At 41.3% G+C, this 20,286-nt stretch overlaps 1 protein-coding gene across 3 annotated transcripts; it reads right to left on the minus strand.

Moving 5' to 3' along the window:
- Positions 1-134: 134 nt before the first annotated feature.
- Positions 135-18,883, minus strand: LOC138854311 (uncharacterized). Of its 3 annotated transcripts, XM_070096713.1 has the most exons (4): positions 18,723-18,883; positions 13,285-13,503; positions 6,261-6,424; positions 135-924 (listed from the first exon to the last, which is right to left on the minus strand). In XM_070096713.1, the coding sequence occupies exons 1-4, from the start codon at positions 18,776-18,778 to the stop codon at positions 878-880; spliced, it is 486 nt and encodes a 161-aa protein (XP_069952814.1). In that variant the 5' UTR covers positions 18,779-18,883; the 3' UTR covers positions 135-877. The 3 variants fall into 3 exon arrangements, with proteins under 3 accessions (XP_069952814.1, XP_069952815.1, XP_069952813.1); XM_070096714.1 differs by lacking the exon at positions 135-924 and having other exon boundaries at positions 4,390-6,424; positions 18,656-18,877; XM_070096712.1 differs by lacking the exon at positions 135-924 and having other exon boundaries at positions 4,395-6,424.
- Positions 18,884-20,286: the final 1,403 nt, after the last annotated feature.

The raw sequence follows: 20,286 nt of genomic DNA on the forward strand, positions 1-20,286 counted from the left end.
CATTTAATATTGAATACTGGTATTCAAAATTGTGATTTCATTTTATAGTCCCATTTATTTTAATTAGCTCTATACACATGCATTGATGTGATAGTACCTGAAATCAAAACTGTATCATTCCTTAAAATATAATTATGTAAATAGTCAATTTTTGTATTGTTTGATTTCACTTTTCCTGATCAATTCCAGATTTACATATAGGCAATGACCATGTTTGGGCGCAGGAAATAATTATGTATAAAAGTTTGTGCGATCAATTCACTGACATTCGACCTTACAGTATGATCGTAGCAAGGTCATTAGCTCATGATTATTTTACGTTAAAGAATTTACAGCTTAACGACATAAAATTTTATTGTACATTTCTGTGGAAAATGTATATATTGGTCTTCCAGTGCTTACGCAGCTCAAGTATGATTAGAGTACTTACATTACCCCTGGGATGGGCGGCAATCAGGTCTGAGGAAGGTGGAGTGTAGCTCCAATTCCTTGGATCAAGAGCGCTTCACCAGCATCAAGGTACCCCCTTGAAGGGACTTTTGCCCACAACACAGACTACTTAATTTTAACACAACAGCATAGTCATGACTTTGCACCCACCTTTCCACTCTTTCAGTGGGGATTCCTTGCCATGGTAGAGGGGATCGATCCGAGGAAATGAACCTCTTGTACCCGTTGATCGACTCTAAATACCCCCAACCAATCCTTTTTTTTTTTATTCTATTTGGCCTCACTGAGGATATTTCCCCCTCAATGTAAATCAGATCCTAGACAGTTGGACCACTATCAGACCAGTTTTAATGTAACTTCTGTTGGGAGTGCTGCTGCTGTTGTGGTGGCGTCACTCCACCCGATGGAATTTTGATCTTAGGGCATGTCAGGTGACCCTCCGGCGAGAGACTAGGTAGCCATCTGGCGGGGCCTCTGGTGATACAAATATTAGATGTAATGTTGCCTGAAGATGCAGGAGCGGCAACTAAAATTGTACAACTCCTGGCATTCGTTCTGTTTTGCCCACCGTCATTTTAGCTGAAGCAAGATTATACAATTAGTTGTATTGTATAATCAATGGTTTCAGTCTAGCTCTGCCAGTTCTGGAGATGCCATCCTGATACAAGACATTAGGTACGGCACTACCTATCTCCGAGGACAGTTGTTCAAAGTGGGTACGTGGTTTCCTTTTGTTATAATTGGAACTTATCCTTTTTTGTTCCTATACAAGACGAGATCTAATTCTCTGGAATCCCTAGTCAATCACAACAATACCCTCTACCAACCTGTGTGGCCATGACCTCTCCAGAACCCGGAACAGTTTTATGCAATCCTTTGTTCCGTGAACCCTGTACTTATTCATATCCAATAAGTTTGACTCCTCCCCCAACTTAACATCACTATTGAACCGCCACCCCATCCCCCTCCCAAATGAAATAAATTCACGGATCCATGCACCAACTGACAATGAGGCTCAGAGACATCTGCCCAGAGCCAGCGACAGATGAACACTGACAATGAGCAAAACACACACACACACACACACACACACACACACACACACACACACACACACACACACACACAAAAAAAAAAAAAAAAAAAAAAATCCTCGATCATGGCACTCCCGTATTATCTTACTGGCCCTGTAGGTTACCTGTAGTCGCTTATGGAGATCACCGCCCCCGCGACTCTGTCCCATACCAGGCCTCCTCGTTGCTGGCTTAACCGATCAGGCTATAAGTAATGTGAAAGACCTGGGAGTGATAATGTCAGAGGATCTCGCCTTCAAAGACCACAACAATGTATCTATCGCATCTGCTAGAAAAATGATAAGATGGATAATGAAAACCTTCAAAACTAGGGACACCAAGCCCATGATGACTCTTCAAATCGCTTGTTCTCTCTAGGCTGGAATGCTGCTGCTGCCCCCTTCAAGGCAGGCGAAATTGCTGACCTGGAGGGTGTACAAAGAACTTTCACGGCATACCTAAGTACAATAAGGCACCTACATTACTGGGAATAGTTGAAGTCCCTTGATTTGCATTCCCTGGAACGCAGGCGAGAGAGATACATGATAATATACACTTGGAAAATCCTAGAGGGATTAGTACCAAACTTGCACACGAAAATCACTCCCTATGAAAGTAAAAGACTCGGCAGGAGATGCAACATTCCCTCAATGAAAAGCAGGGGCGCCACGAGTACACTGGGAGACAACACAGTAAGTGTTAGGGGCCCAAGACTGTTCAACTGCCTCCCAGCATACATAAGGGGGATTACCAATAGACCCCTGGCCGTCTTCAAGAAAGCACGGGACAGGCACCTAAAGTCAGTACCTGACCCGCCGGGCTGTGGTTCGTACGTTAGCTTAGCTGGCTGACCAGACCCTGATCCACCACGAGGCCTGGTCTCAGACTGGGCCGCGGGGGCGTTGACCTTTGGAACCCTCTCCAGGTATAAGACAGCCAGTGGTTTGTTGGTAATATCTCTTATGCGTGAAGGGAGGGTGGTGAAAATCATGGTACCTGCTGTTTACAATATGCATAAACGAAACGAGGGAATAAATAGAAACATGATGACAAAAAAAGAGGCCATCAAATGAGGACACACGAGAACTACAGGGATCTCCGGATATGTTGATGTGGGAAAAAGTGGCAGATAGGGTTTAATGTAGACAAATGAAAGTTTCTAATCCCGGGGAAAAAATACGTATATTACTTCTAATTAAACACAGTTGACCCCTGAATGCGGAAAAAAATTTAGGATATTTGGTTAGCAGTAATCTAAAGCCAAGACAACAGTGCATTATTGTTCGCAATAAAGCTGATAGAATTCTTTGCTTCACTTCAAGAAATTTATAAATAACAGTCTTCATGTTATACTTCGACTTTATGTAATCTTGTTGAAGCTTCAATACTGCTCATTTCTGGTTTCCATATCAGAAATTCTATAAACGAGTTGAAAGATGTACAGAGAAAAATGAAGTGGATCCCAAGCATTAAATTTTACCTACGTACATACTCTGGAAGGACGCAGAATTAGGAAAGATATGAATAAAGGAGATATAAATAACGTGCTGAAAATATATAACCAGGACAGGAGTCAGCAATGGAGTCAAGCTAGACAGGTTTAGACTCAGAATATCCTGTGGGGAAGCACTGATTTGGCAGTAGAGTTCCCTTCCTTGGATCGAAACCGATTGCCTAACGTTCCACAGGCTCCGACTCCTATGGGTTTAGCACTTACCTTTAAATATTATAATTTGCAATCGAGTTGGGGCTTATTCCACTCGTCCACAAGTAACGTTGAGGGGAAAAACAGTAGAATTTAAAAGCAGGTTGGATAGGCATACGAGCAGGTGGGTGTGAATTAAATGTGCCTAGCATGGGCCAGTGGGCCTACTGCAATGATCCTCCTGTCTTATGAGAGAAATAGTAAAAAAGAAATCTCATCCTATAGTTTGCAAGGAAATTTTGATTTATATTAACATTATGGTCTTATTAACACTATTGTTAATGAAGAGCTAGTAAAAATATCGACCTGGATGACTGCCAATAAACTTACACTTAATACTGACAAAACCTTCTACATTATGTTTGGAAGCAGAGCAGGTGGTGCCCAGCTGAACATTATGATTGACAACACTCATGTTGCTAAACATAATGAGTGCAGATCTTTGGGTCTGCACCTTGACAGCATTTTGAAATTCAACTCCCATATCCAACACACAAAAAAGTATCCAAAACAGTTGGGATCCTCTCGAAGATGCGTTACTATGTACCACAATCAGCCCTACTAACACAATACTATTTACTCATCTGTCTCTACCTCACCTATGTTATTTGTGCCTGGGGATCAACAGCAGCAACACACCTAAAGCTAACAGTAACTCAACAAAAGGCTGCAGTAAGAATTATCATGCAGTCTAATGCTAATGATAAAGAATGGTGCTTCTAGTTAGTTTAATATCTTTATTCTGAATTACCACTTCCTATTGCGCACATAATTTGTCCATAGCCACAAATACTGTCCCGGGAGGATTCAAAGAGGAAAGAGTTACTATCTTCAAGAAAAATAGATCTGATGTCAGCAACTATAGGCCTTTTAGCATACTCAGTATGATGTCCAGAATTCTGGAGAAGGCAGAGTACTGTGAAGCAGTTAAGTATCTTAATGACAAAAACATTCTCCATAGTTACCAGTCAGGTTTTAGATCTCATTCAACCGACACCTCCATCGTTAATTTGATGGACTACTTAAGAACTGAAATGTCGCTAGGGAATTTCATAGGAATGATAACCTTAGACTTGCAAAATGCCTTGATACAGTCAACCACAATATATTATGTAAGCGGCTGTTGGACATCGTACTGTTAACAGATAAGTACCGATTGCTATATGTTTAATGCAGGAAAGTGTACTCATCTTACAAGTTCTCCATAGGTCTGCAGTGGCCACGGAATGATGTAGGAAGGGGAGGAGGATACCATAATGAAGTAATGTGTGAGCATTGGTTGTGGGAAAATCGTCTATTAATCCGGCATTATCGAGGCTATAATTGGGTGTTTCGGCCCGAAATTGAAATAGGAACCCCTGTTAATGTTTCCTGCTGAAGAATTGGGACACAGAATTTGTGGGACCTCCAGAATTACGTGTGGATGGTGGAAAATAAGGAGACTACACCATTACAGGGAAGTATGCTACTGTCCTTTCATTTAGATTTCTCGTTGGCCAGTGTAGGTTTTTAAATTTGGTAGGTGTTGTGATCCAACTACAGTAATTAAATGGTAAGTGGTAATATGAATTTCTTTTCTAATAACACTATTGTATTATATGTATTGTACAATAATTATGTAAAGCATACCCAGCAAGCCAAATATACAGTTCACACAATTTTATAATTTACCATTATTAGTATTAATGTTAATATTGTAATTATTAATGTCAAGTCAAGCTTTTTTGCGAGTGGTGAAAGAGTGGGCATCGAAGGAGTTACAGTCCTGCGATGTACTGTGACTAAGTCCCACTTACCTCACCCAAATTACTTGCACGTAATAATTCAGGTAATACCCTGTAAACTTCATGTAGGTAGTTTCTCACAGTAACTGTGTATACTTGAATAAACTTATTGACAACACAAACCCCCACTTTTCAAAGATCTAAACATACTCACTGTACAAAACATTCACACCTACTTCAGTGCAACCTACATTTACAGAATCATAAATTCTAATATCAATCCCGAACTAAAACATTGTCTTAATAGTTGCAATAGGACCCATAGACATAATAACAGACACAAAAATATATAACATTCATCGTGTCCGGATAAATCTCTTCAAAAATTCAATGTACATAAAATGGCCAAAAATCTGGATCTTTTGCCCGAAATCTCCAGAACAGCTGACTCAACCAACATATTCAAAACTACCGTTAAAAAAAAAAACTATCTCCCTAACTCACCCCATCAATTAACTATGTGAAAACCACATATGCTATTTTCAGCATCATGAACACATCCAAAACAAAATAAGACTTGCTCTTATTATCTATAATTCTCCCAATTTTATCCGTACACTCGCCCAACTGACTGGAAACAAAATTCATAATCTTAAGTTAGCGTATCACGCCGAGATAAAACCATCCCTTTACTATTTTATACTAATTGCAATACTGTTATGTTTTGTACTACCTCACTGTTATCAGTCTTACTAATGTTAAACTTTTTAATTACCGAACTTATACTAATATCCAATAATAAATATTAATATGTACTGCTTCATAACCTGTGTCAATATAGAATAGTCAGTAAGAATTAGGATTAGTCTGCCAGAAATGCCTAGGCATGCTACTGACTTTGTAATTAATATTTTTATAATATGTAAACCACACATTGTAAATTTTGTATTGAAATAAAAGTGTTTAATTATCAATTTCAATACCAATGTCAAAATAACACTGGCAACATCACATGATTAAGATCTAAACACGTTTTTTCCTGTATAATTTAAAATGTATATTTTATGGTTCAACAATAAACAGACTTAAATAAAATATAAATTATTACTTTAAATGTATGCAAGATACAAAAATTTCAACAGCTATAGTTAAAGATTATATCTATACTGATATACCATTTATACAATTTCATCTAAGACTTAAACATTTTTTCTTCAGTTTACAAGAACATACTTCCCTTGCTAGAGATTTCAACCTTATTAATGAAGCTGGCTTTGTTTATAGCATGATAATGAACACCTCCATTACCAATTCTGATCCTGGCTATGGTATTTAGATCTTGTGTTCCAACAGACTTCTTCCAGTTAATCCAGACTCTCTTGCGGTACTCCCGAGCCTTCCACCGAGACCAGCCACTTTTCTTCAGTTTAGCAGCCAGTAAAATGGCCGCTTTTGGCTGCTTTCCATTATACCTAAAAAAAAAATTTTCGTATATACCGAGAAAAACCCAGGATTAGTACAATCCTTCCTGTTCCATATTATACAATACTTTAGCTATATATTTATTTATTTATTTAATGTCTTTGCAAACAGTACATTGAGATTTTGTATTTACAATAGTGGGTTGCAATGCAAAGAGAGCCTATTATGCCTAGGCCTTATGGGCCAACTTAACATTATTGGTTTACAGTCTAACTTAACACTTAGGATTATATCATAGTTGTACAGTAGGATAGTAATTATTTCAGTTGTACAGTAGATTATTAATTATAAATGAATCAAAATTTGTACAAGACAAAAGATATATTCATATATTCGAAAATGCTTTTTGTGAAAACAATGATTCAATTATATTCCTGTCAACAATGGATAAAAGGTTCAAAGTGATTGTTGAAGTTATGATGTGGGAGTACATAAGTAAGTGTGTACTGAGTATTCAGCGTTTAGTCTAGGGTGATTAAGTGGCTTTTGAGAAGTCTTAAATTGATTTTCAGACTGGGTTACTTTAATATCTTCTGGTAATGAATTCCATATTTTGGAGCCCTTTATGTGCATAGAGTTTTTACACAGTGTGATATGGACACGAGGTATATCAAAAAGAGATCTGTCTTGTGTTGTGGTCATGTGTCCTGTTTAGGTTGGTGAGAAGTTTGAGTGGAGGGTTTATATTTGCGTGTATTGTTCTGTGTATGTATTAGGCACATAAATAAGTATGGATGTTCTTAATGGTGAGCAGATTCAGACTTTTGAAAATTGGTGGAGTATGCTGGCGGGAGTGGGAATTTATCATTATTCTTACTGCTGCCTTTTGCTGGGTTATTAGGGGTTTAGGTGATTGGATGTTGTTGATCCCCATGCACAAATTCCATATGTAAGATAAGGGTATATGAGTGAATGGTACAGTGCCAGGAGAGCTGATTGTGGAACGTAGTACCTTATCTTTGATAGTATGCCTACAGTCTTGGAGATTTTCTTGGTGATTTGTTGTATGTGTGTCCGGAACTTAAGGCTACTGTCAAGGTGGATACCTATGAATTTTCCCTCTGAGAGTCTTGTGACTGTTGATCCGTTTGATACAGTTGACCATGACTTGCTCCACGTAAAATTGTCACACTATGGTATTAGAGGGCACTCCCTCAACTACCTCAAGTCTTACCTCGGCAACAGAAGCCAATGTGTGTACGCAAATGGGGCAAGCTCTTCCGCACAACCAATTACAGTTGGTGTCCCACAGGGAAGTGTCCTTGGCCCTCTTCTCTTTCTCCTATACATAAATGACCTACCAAATGCTTCGCAATTACTCAAACCCACACTTTTTGCAGATGACACTACATACGTCTTCTCTCACCCGAGCCCAGTCACGCTAGCCAATACTGTAAACACCGAATTACAGATAATATCTACCTGGATGAGGACTAACAAACTCACACTAAACATTGACAAAACCTACTTCATTCATTTTGGTAACAGAGCTACAGATGTACCTCTTAACATAAACGGATCACCTATCACAAAGCTAACAGAGGGAAAATTCCTAGGAATCCACCTCGATACTCAAATTTCATACACATACCTGGAGTTTACCTGGAGAGAGTTTCGGGGGTCAACGCCCCCGCGGCCCGGTCTGTGACCAGGCCTCCTGGTGGATCAGCGCCTGATCAACCAGGCTGTTGCTGCTGGCTGCACGCAAACCAACGTACGAGCCACAGCCCGGCTGATCAGGAACTGACTTTAGGTGCTTGTCCAGTGCCAGCTTGAAGACTGCCAGGGGTCTGTTGGTAATCCCCCTTATGTGTGCTGGGAGGCAGTTGAACAGTCTCGGGCCCCTGACACTTATTGTATGGTCTCTTAACGTGCTAGTGACACCCCTGCTTTTCATTGGGGGGATGGTGCATCGTCTGCCAAGTCTTTTGCTTTCGTAGTGAGTGATTTTCGTGTGCAAGTTCGGTACTAGTCCCTCTAGGATTTTCCAGGTGTATATAATCATGTATCTCTCCCTCCTGCGTTCCAGGGAATACAGGTTTAGAAACCTCAAGCGCTCCCAGTAATTGAGGTGTTTTATCTCCGTTATGCGCGCCGTGAAAGTTCTCTGTACATTTTCTAGGTCGGCAATTTCACCTGCCTTGAAAGGTGCTGTTAGAGTGCAGCAATATTCCAGCCTTGATAGAACAAGTGACCTGAAGAGTGTCATCATGGGCTTGGCCTCCCTAGTTTTGAAGGTTCTCATTATCCATCCTGTCATTTTTCTAGCAGATGCGATTGATACAATGTTATGGTCCTTGAAGTTGAGATCCTCCGACATAATCACTCCCAGGTCTTTGACGTTGGTGTTTCGCTCTATTTTGTGGCCAGAATTTGTTTTGTACTCTGATGAAGATTTAATTTCCTCATGTTTACCATATCTGAGTAATTGAAATTTCTCATCGTTGAACTTCATATTGTTTTCTGCAGCCCACTGAAAGATTTGGTTGATGTCCGCCTGGAGCCTTGCAGTGTCTGCAATGGAAGACACTGTCATGCAGATTCGGGTGTCATCTGCAAAGGAAGACACGGTGCTGTGGCTGACATCCTTGTCTATGTCGGATATGAGGATGAGGAACAAGATGGGAGCTAGTACTGTGCCTTGTGGAACAGAGCTTTTCACCGTAGCTGCCTCGGACTTTACTCTGTTGACGACTACTCTCTGTGTTCTGTTAGTGAGGAAATTATAGATCCATCGACCGACTTTTCCTGTTATTCCTTTAGCGCGCATTTTGTGCGCTATTACGCCATGGTCACACTTGTCGAAGGCTTTTGCAAAGTCTGTATATATTACATCTGCATTCTTTTTGTCTTCTAGTGCATTTAGGACCTTGTCGTAGTGATCCAGTAGTTGAGACAGACAGGAGCGACCTGTTCTAAACCCATGTTGCCCTGGGTTGTGTAACTGATGGGTTTCTAGATGGGTGGTGATCTTGCTTCTTAGGACCCTTTCAAAGATTTTTATGATATGGGATGTTAGTGCTATTGGTCTGTAGTTCTTTGCTGTTGCTTTACTGCCCCCTTTGTGGAGTGGGGCTATGTCTGTTGTTTTTAGTAACTGAGGGACGACCCCCGTGTCCATGCTCCCTCTCCATAGGATGGAAAAGGCTCGTGATAGGGGCTTCTTGCAGTTCTTGATGAACACAGAGTTCCATGAGTCTGGCCCTGGGGCAGAGTGCATGGGCATGTCATTTATCGCCTGTTCGAAGTCATTTGGCGTCAGGATAACATCGGATAGGCTTGTGTTAATCAAATTTTGTGGCTCTCATAAAAAATTCATTTTGATCTTCGACTCTCAGTCTGGTTAGCGGCTTGCTAAAAACTGAGTCATATTGGGACTTGAGTAGCTCACTCATTTCCTTACTGTCATCTGTGTAGGACCCATCTTGTTTAAGTAGGGGCCCAATACTGGACGTTGTTCTCGATTTTGATTTGGCATAGGAGAAGAAATACTTTGGGTTTCTTTCGATTTCATTTATGGCTTTTAGTTCTTCCCGCGATTCCTGACTCCTAAAGGATTCTTTTAGCTTAAGTTCGATGCTTGCTATTTCTCTGACCAGTGTCTCCCTGCGCATTTCAGATATATTGACCTCTTTTAGCCGCTCTGTTATTCTTTTCCGTCGCCTGTAAAGGGAGCGCCTGTCTCTTTCTATTTTACATCTACTCCTCCTTTTTCTTAGAGGAATAAGCCTTGTGCATACATCGAGTGCCACCGAGTTAATCTGTTCTAGGCATAAGTTTGGGTCTGTGTTGCTTAGTATATCTTCCCAGCTTATATCGGTTAGGACTTGGTTTACTTGGTCCCACTTTATGTTTTTGTTATTGAAGTTGAATTTGGTGAATGCTCCCTCGTGACTAGTCTCATTTTGTCGGTCTGGGGCTCCACGCATACATGTCTGAACCTCAATTATGTTGTGATCTGAGTATATTGTTTTTGATATGGTGACATTTCTTATCAGATCATCATTGTTAGTGAAGATGAGGTCTAGTGTATTCTCCAGTCTAGTAGGCTCTATTATTTGCTGGTTTAAATTGAATTTTGTGCAGAGATTTAAAAGCTCGTGTGAGTGTGAGTTTTCATCAGAGCTGCCTCCTGGTGTTATTACTGCAACAATATTATTTGCTATATTCCTCCATTTTAGGTGCCTTAAGTTGAAATCCCCCAGGAGCAAGATGTTGGGTGCAGGAGCTGGAAGATTTTCCAGACAGTGGTCAATTTTTAACAGCTGTTCCTGGAATTGCTGGGATGTTGCATCCGGAGGCTTGTAGACTACCACAATGACTAGGTTTTGGTTCTCGACCTTTACTGCTAAAACTTCCACTACGTCATTTGAGGCATTAAGCAGTTCTGTGCAAACAAGTGACTCTGCAATGTACAGGCCAACCCCCCCCCCCACTTTTGCTTGTTCACTCTGTCACATCTGTATAGGTTGTAACCTGGGATCCATATTTCGTTGTCCAAGTGATCCTTTATGTGGGTCTCAGTGAAAGCCGCGAACATTGCCTTTGCCTCTGCAAGCAGTCCACGGATGAAAGGTATTTTGTTGTTTGTTGCTGGCTTTAGACCCTGTATATTTGCAAAGAAGAATGTTATCGGACTGGTGGTATTGTTGGTACAACAAATTTCTAAGAAAATCTCCAAGACTGTAGGCATACTATCGAAGATACGGTACTATGTTCCACAGTCAGCCCTCCTGGCCCTTTATCACTCTTATTTACCCCTATCTCACCTATGGAATTTGTGCATGGGGCTCAACAACAATTAACCATCTCAGACCACTAATTACCCAACAAAAGGCTGCAGTTAGAATGATAACAAATTCTCACTACAGGCAACACACTCCACCAATATTCAAAACACTCAACCTACTCACCATACAAAACATCCATACTTATTATTGCACCTATTACATACATAGAACACTTAACTCTGATATTAACCCTCCCCTCAAACATCTCCTTGCCAACCTCAACAGAACACATGACCATAACACAAGGCACAGATCACTCTTTGATGTTCCTCGTGTCCATCTCACGCTATGCAAAAACTCAATGCACATAAAAGGCCCTAAAATCTGGAATTCATTACCTGTAAATATAAAAGAAACACTACCTGTTTATAAATTCAAGTCTCTGCTCAAAGATCACTTACTCACTCAAAACCAAATAAATACTGAATAACTGAACCTCATGAATTGTATATCCTATATGTTACTCACAATTATATCACACAAATGTTAAACCTAGGACCCAATCTAACTATTATTTTTTTAAATACACTACCTACCAGAATACTCCATTCGACTGAATGTACAGCAATGCAAGCAACCATATGACCTGTCTTTGTAATACTCATTTGTGCTTTATAGTTATCTGTTTACAATAATGTTTTATCACTGATTTCATCATTGCTTAGTTAATCTTAAGTTAATTTTAAGCCAACCCGTAATGCTATGCATATAAGTGGCTTTGGCATGCTGCTCTTACCTGTATTTTTTGTACCTCTGTTTGTATGCTTAAATTACTAAATAAATAAATAAATAAATAAATAAAGTTTGTTAGTCATCATCCAGGCAGATATTTTCTGTAATTCGGCATTGACTGTGTTTGCTAGTATGACTGCGTTTGGGTGGGAAAAGACATATGTAGTGTCATCTGCAAATAATATGGGTTTGAGTAGCTGTGATGCAGTCGGTAGATCATTGATGTAGATGAGTAAGAGGAGTGGTCCAAGGACACTTCCTTGTGGGACTCCTACTGTGATTGGTTGGAAGAGTTTGCATCATTTGCATACACATATTGAGTTATGTTACTAAGGTATGATTTTAGGTAGTTGAGGGAGTGGCCTCTGATAATATAGTGCGTTAATTTGGAATAATAGTAGTTCATGGTCGACTGTATCGAAAGCTTTACGTAAATCAATGAAAATGCCCAGCGGGGCTTCTTTCTTTTCAAGTGTGGTATATATTAGTTCTAGCATGTGTATGATAGCATCATTTGTGCTTTTATTATTCCTGAATCCAAACTGACAAGGGTTTAATATGTTGTGTGAGACGAGGTAGGAATAGATCCGTCTATGAATTAATTTTTCAAAGATTTTAGAGAGTAGTGGTAAGTTAGATATTGGTCTAGAGTTATTCAAGTCAGCCTGGGCTCCTTTGTGGATCGGAGTGACCCTCGCTATTTTGAGGATTGTTGGGAAGGTAGATGATTCAGTGGATTTGTTAAAGAGCGTTGCAATAATTGGTGACAATACTTGAGAAGCTTTTTTGTACATAAAAGCAGGCAAGTTGTTTATGTCTCCTGCCTTGTTTTTAAGGGTATGAGCGTAACTTCTATGGGGTTGGTTGGAGCTAGGAATAGCGTATTTGGGTAGGTACCTATGAGGTAGTCTGATGGACGGGTATTTGCGCTTGGTATTTTGTTCGCTAGATTTTTTTCCTATGGTGGTGAAGAAAACATTGAGTCTGTTCGCTGTTTCCTGAAGAAGCCACTCGTGGAGAAACGTTTCCTTTAATAAATATCCTGAACTGTACGTGTCTTATCACACCTTGTATCACCATACCATTTCTCATTTAAGTAGGACATGTGCAACAGTTTATTCCGAAACAGTGTGTATATTTCAACAGTCTAGATTATGTCCATGTATTTTAGTCATACAGCCTCTGGATGGCGAAAAGTCTTACAAAGTAAAGATACCCAGATGTTGCACACGTGTCACATTCATTATTCTGAAACGTATCGTCTACTGTGTAGGGGAAACTTTTCGGAATAAAGATATCTACTTGCTGCGCACGTTCCTTAATCTTACCTTTTATAACCTGGTGTGGGTCTGAGTGCATTCCACAGGAAGATTCCAATGGCCAACAAAATAGTTACAATAGTTGACCAAAACAGCAGAGTTGGCCAACGAATACTGGAACTCTTGGTGGTCATCTCCTGCAGGTAGTCATAAGGCTCCATTTGATCCAAGTACTCCGACGACACATGTTCTTTATAAGACTTTTCGATATACATATCTGTAGCCGCTCTGTGAAAAAAAAATAATGCTGGACAACGAAATACGAAAGCATTTTATTACCTGGCTCCCGAAAAGCTGAATCACAGACTGCTAAACGAACAGAGGTCATACAGCACCTGGGGGATGGGAGGGAATCAGGTTTGATCCAAGTGAAGGGCGATTCCAGTTCCACAGATCAAGAATTCTTTACAACCCCCAAAGTTATCCAAAGGACGCAGACCTAAGGGTAACAGTTGCCCATAACCTTCCTCGAGAAAAAATGTGGAAGAGGAATTTTGAGGTAATCGCCTTTCTCAGACTGGAGAATGGGCGAAAAAAATAGTATAACCTCACCTTCAAGGACCATAACATTGTATCAATCGCATCTGCTAGAAAAATGACAGGATGGATAATGAGAACCTTCAAAACTAGGGAGGCCAAGCCCATGATGACACTCTTCAGGTCACTTGTTCTATCTAGGCTGGAATATTGCTGCACACTAACAGCACCTTTCAAGGCAGGTGAAATTGCCGACCTAGAAAATGTACAGAGAACTTTCACGGCGCGCATAACGGAGATAAAACACCTCAATTATTGGGAGCGCTTGAGGTTCCTAAACCTGTATTCCCTGGAACGCAGGAGGGAGAGATACATGATTATATACACCTGGAAAATCCTAGAGGGACTAGTACCGAACTGGCACACGAAAATCACTCACTACGAAAGCAAAAGACTTGGCAGACGATGCACCATCCCCCCAATGAAAAGCAGGGGTGTCACTAGCACGTTAAGAGACCATACAATAAGTGTCAGGGGCCCGAGACTGTTCAACTGCCTCCCAGCACACATAAGGGGGATTACCAACAGACCCCTGGCAGTCTTCAAGCTGGCACTGGACAAGCACCTAAAGTCAGTTCCTGATCAGCCGGGCTGTGGCTCGTACGTTGGTTTGCGTGCAGCCAGCAGCAACAGCCTGGTTGATCAGGCTCTGATCCACCAGGAGGCCTGGTCACAGACCGGGCCGCGGGGGCGTTGACCCCCGGAACTCTCTCCAGGTAAACTCCAGGTAACGTGCCGACACGATGGATACAAAATGCAATGTAATGGCGAAATGTTTCCACAATATTGATACCAAAGTGTTCACAAGTGTCATTCCAACAACCTGCTGAGTTTCTAAGCCATCTATATAATAATACCTATGACAAATATCTTTGAATCTTAATACAGGGAATTCTTTAATGCATGACCTATTTCTACAATAATGGTTTAGAAAACGAACAAGTTGAAGAATGAGACTTGTGCAAGATGGGTACCTACTGTGGAAAAGTTTCACCAGCCAGCGGCTTCATCAGTCCAGTACTCCCACTAGTAGATTTTGTCCACTGGCGAAACCGGGCCCCATTTCTTCACCTCACCTGCCTGCAGTAAAGTCCTCCGCGCACATGCTGTACTTTTATCAAGATTGACGCAGTGCTGCAAAACCCTAGTGGGTTTAGTGATTTTTTTTATTATAATAATGAGATTGATGAATATGAATGGGTGAGAGTGACTTGCGTAGCATGGGCCAATAGGCCTACTGCGGTGTTCGTTTCTTATGAATCTCCAGGCTGAGGGACTGATTACCTTAAACTCATCATCTTGCACAGTTCCTTTGTATTAGACTGAAACCACTGGCTGGCGAAACATTTCTACAGTTACGATACCCAAGCATCTCATTCATTATACTTAATATAAATGTTGCACACGTGTCTTATCTACTATGGAGCTGAACTTTTCCAGGCTGAGTAACTAACCACCTCAAAAACTACTTTTAAAGTTGAACTGATTTTATCCTCTACCTCTACACTGCTTCAGTTGTCTCCCAGTGTAACTTGTTTGACTGAAGAAGTCTATATAGGCGAGAAAGTTTCAACAAAATTACCTAAACAGTGCACATGTGTCTTATTCATCTGCTTGTCGGTATTTTATATCATTTCCATGATATATAAAGGGGAGTGAAAGTACAGCATTAAAATGCAATTTAATTCTAAATCAGTACAGGTGCAGTACAGCAATCCTTATTCCTAAAAACTTGGGAAAATCGGCTCTAATTATGTTTAGATTCATAGAGAAATGCAGACCTGACGTCTCATTCGGCTGTTTAGAGCGTAACTACAGAATCTGAGGCTATGGAAAATTGTTTTAGCTCCTTAGGTAATATTTATTTAAATATGAGTGGACTCGCTAATTGAGAAGTTTCCATCATCGTTCCTCTCACTCCCCAAGTTTTTTTAAGGTGTCCTGTAGCCTGATAGCGCATTCAGCTTACATACAAACTGAGGTCCAGAGCTCGACTCTCCTCCGGTACGGCTAGACGTGTTTCCATAAAACACCTGCCGTCCATGTTCACCCATTAGTATAAAATGGGTACTTGGGTGTTAGTGGACTGGTGTAGGTCGCCTCCTGGGACAAAACTGACCTAATTTGCCCGAAATGCTCAGCATAGACATAGACAAGGATGTCAGCCACAGCACCGTGTCTTCCTTTGCAGATGACACCCGAATCTGCATGACTGTCTTCCATTGCAGACACTGCAAGGCTCCAGGCGGACATCAACCAAATCTTTCAATGGGCTGCAGAAAACAATACGAAGTTCAACGATGAGAAATTTCAATTACTCCGATATGGTAGACACGAGGAAATCAAAACTTCATCAGAGTACAAAACAAATTCCGGCCACAAAATAGAGCGAAAAACAAACGTCAAAGACCTGGGAGTGATCATGTCCGAGGATCTCACCTTCAAGGACCATAACATTATATCAATTGCAGCTGCTAGAAAAATGACAAGATGGATAATGAGAACCTTCAAAACTAGGGATGCCAAGCCCATAATGACACTCTTCAGGTCGCTTGTTCTATCTAGGCTGGAATATTGCTGCACACTAACAGCACCTTTCAAGGCAGGTGAAATTGCTGACCTAGAAAATGTACAGAGAACCTTCACAGCGCGCATAACGGAGATAAAACACCTCAATTACTGGGAGCATTTAAAGTTCCTGAACCTGTATTCCCTGGAACGCAGGAGGGAGAAATACATGATTATGTACACCTGGAAAATCCTAGAGGAACTAGTACCGAACTTGCACACGAAAATCAATCACAACGAAAGCAAAAGACTTGGCAGACGATGCAACATCCCCCCGATGAAAAGCAGGGGTGTCACCAGCACATTAAGAGACAATACAGTAAGTGTCAGGGGCCCGAGACTGTTCAACTGCCTCCCAGCATGCATAAGGGGGATTACCAACAGACCCCTGGCGGTCTTCAAGCTGGCACTGGACAAACACCTAAAGTCGGTACCTGACCAGCCGGGCTGTGGCTCGTACGTTGGATTGCGTGCAGCCAGCAGTAACAGCCTGGTTGATCAGGCTCTGATCCACCAGGAGGCCTGGTCACAGACCGGGCCGCGGGGGCGTTGGCCCCCGGAACTCTCTCTAGGTAAATAACAAGCGGCTTTCTGTATAGTAGTATGTCATTGATGTCAGCTAGGACTGTATACCTTGTACATGTACTGGTAGTAAATAAACATATTTGTACAAAGTTGGATGGCATTAAATCAATCACATGAAAAGTAGTGAAACTATGAAACTCGTGACAGCCCACAAGGCCACAGTATGAGTCAGTTCCATTAGGATAAATAAACAGGCGAGAACGGTTGGGTGATTAAGCCCAGCCTGTGTACACAATGTGCAGTAAATCCAATAAACTGCATAGGGTCTTATTTACATACTTGTAATAATGGTATAATTACTGACAATGTTAGGTAGAAGTGCTATATGTGCAAATAATATCACATTTGTTGAATGTGTGTCCTTTGCCTAACATTTATCTACTTTATATATTATACCACTGATATTCAAGACCTGCCTAGCATGATCCAGTAGGCCTACTGCAGTTCCTCTTTCCAATGGTTCAGTTTAATGTTTATTATGCACCCCATACCCATGATGATAAATTAGACACATGTGCAACTTTTGGGTATCTTTATTGAGGAAACGTTTCGCCACACATTGGCTTCATCAGTCCATACAAAGGAGAATCTTGAAGAACAGGAGGAGAATGAGGTAATCAGTCCCTCAACCTTGAGTCGATGTGGTCAGTCCATCAATCTTGAATAGAATACGGCATACGTGCGGAGAAGGAGCTTATAAACCGTTGGTAGGAGAGGTGCAGCAGTCATAGGTGGTGTCACATTTGTTCAATATGGAAGTAGGTCGTGCTCAAGGATTAGGCAAGCGAAGAATTCCCAAGTATTAAGATCCCAAGAAGTTGCAGTGTCTGACAGGTTTGTAGATGAATGGTTCAGAGAACCTACTTCCACAATGTGACACCACCTATGACTGCTGCACCTCTCCTGCCAACGGTTTATAAGCTCCTTCTCCGCACGTATGCCGTATTCTACTCAAGATTGATGGACTGACCACATCGACTCAAGGTTGAGGGACTGATTACCTCATTCTCCTCCTGTTCTTCAAGATTCTCCTTTGTAAGGACTGATGAAGCCACTGTGTGGCGAAACGTTTCCTCAATAAAGATACCCAAGAGTTGCACATGTGTCTAATTTATCAACATGTCGGTTCTCTGAACCATTCATCTACAAACCCCATACCCATCCTGTGGGCGGTAGTCAAAAGATTACAGAGGTACATAATGGGTCCAGGGACTGGGCCCCAAAGTTATGATAGCTGAACTAAGTACAAAGGTAATGAACTCACAAGCTACCAAGAAGTCATGGTATTTATGGCGATTTAAAGAATTTTATATAAATTGCAGCGAACCAAAACTAAAATATAAGAACTATGGAACGTAAAAAAAAAAAATAGGAATGAAAAATATATGTAAATTGAATGCACATGACATGGGCCAGTAAATCCACTCTTATATTAATGGTATACAATACTGATAAACAAATGAATAAGACTTGCTGCGCAGGCGAAACGTTTTGGAAATAAGAACATAAGAAAGAAGGAACACTGCAGCAGGCCTACTGGCCCATGCGAAGCAGGTCCAAGTCTCCCAGTCAGTGTAACTTAAGTCTTGCACATGTATTAACTAAAAAGTCACTTGTGTCCTAACACTATCTTAAACTTAACATAGTAAACTGCTTGATCTTGGTATATAAAAACTGACATTATTCTTACTGTTAGTTGTCAAGAGTTCAAAAGAAAAGCCCGGATCCAGTACTGGAAATCTAATACCAGTGCTCACTTGTTGGATAACAATGGTATGGAAGCTCCAGGACAGACTGCCGCAAGTACATGCATCAAGATAGACAGTGACACATGTGAAGTAGAAACAACAAATAACAGCACTGACTGACGTGTAGAGAGCAACTGAGACAACCAGGACCTCTGATAGTCACCACCTGACTTGAAACACCCTTCCATCACTCCCCCATAACAACCACACCATCTGTTCTGGTTAAATGTAAATGTTATACTGATACCGACAACCTATGGAATATGACTTTTGTGTACGGTACAGGACACACTATTTTTGTTTTGTTTTGCCACCAGTGTCTTGATCACTTCTAATATAATACTCTAATACATGGTATATACAGTGGAGAGTGACGAATAACAAGGTTCTACATGGAGTTGATAAATGATAAACTTGGGCAACATTTGGGTATCAAGTGTCGCATTTATCAATTTGTCGGTTTTCTAAACCTGAAGGGGTTTCGTGGGTCAACGCCCCCGCTGTCCGGTCCATGACCAGGAGCTCTAAACCCGCAGGGATTATACAGCGTCTGTTGGGAGGGGGGCGGGGGTGGAAGGCATTCAGGCTTAATTCAGGAAATTTGAGCATAGATTCAATTTCCTAGATCAAGAGCCCCTCACCAGCATCAAGGAACATACCTGGAAAGTTTCAACGCCTCCGCGGCCCGATCTGTGACCAGGCCTCGTGGTGGGTCAGGGCCTGATCAACCAGGCTGTTACTGCTGGCCGCATGTAACCTGACTTATCAACCACAGCCCGGCTGGTCAGGTACTAACTTTAGGTACCTGTCCAGCGCCTTCTTAAAGACAGCCAGGGGTCTGTTGTTAATTCCCCTTAGTAAGTGCCTTATGTATGCTGGGATGCAGTTGAACAATCTTGGGCCCCTGACACTTACTGTGTTGTCTCTTAGTGCACTGGTGGTGCCCCTGCTTTTCAATAGTGGGGATGTTACATAGGCTGATGATATTTTATACCATTTTCAACAGTCCAACATTAGTAAGACCTCGCTTAGAATATGCAGCTCACTTCTGGTCACCATACTATAGAATTGGATATAGATTCGCTGGAGAACATTCAGAGAATGACAAAATTAATCCAGTGCATAAGAAATCTTCCATACGAAGATTGAAATTCCTTAACTTATATTCTCATATAAGACGTAGAATGAGGGGAAGACATGACTGAAGTGTATACCTGGAAGATCATTGTCCTCTTCGCTTTCGGGCTGAGTGGACGCACTGCGCAAACAGCTCCTGCTTTCTCTGGTGCGCAACTTCCTGTTTTCACCAAGATGGCTGCCAGCTACCGCAGGAGGAGCAACACCGTGTGTGTTGACCTTGTTAAAGGGGCAATTTACCCTACGAATGCCCCTGTTTTATTACCAACGATTATTCGGGACACGTTTGGCATTGAAGTTGAAGAATTGCACGGAGTAGCACTTAATGGATCATCACGAATCTTCATAAAGTTCTGCACAGTGGAGGCATATGAAAGGACGGTGACTCAGTACCAGGAGAAGAACATCACCGTATCGTCTGGTCTGGAGGTACGCC

The sequence above is a fragment of the Cherax quadricarinatus genome, chromosome 54 (assembly GCF_038502225.1).
Source record: "Cherax quadricarinatus isolate ZL_2023a chromosome 54, ASM3850222v1, whole genome shotgun sequence".
NCBI lineage: Eukaryota > Metazoa > Arthropoda > Malacostraca > Decapoda > Parastacidae > Cherax > Cherax quadricarinatus.

Bases quoted from the DNA above. Each gene is read 5' to 3' on its own strand.
- LOC138854311 (XM_070096712.1), bottom strand. From the start codon at position 18,778: ATGCATGTACTTGCGGCAGTCTGTCCTGGAGCTTCCATACCATTGTTA. The intron at 13,504-18,722 runs GTGAGCACTGGT...TTTTTTTCACAG, and splicing joins ATACCATTGTTATCCAACAA to AGCGGCTACAGATATGTATA. The intron at 6,425-13,284 runs GTAAGATTAAGG...TTTTTTTTTTAG, and splicing joins CCCACACCAGGTTATAAAAG to GTATAATGGAAAGCAGCCAA.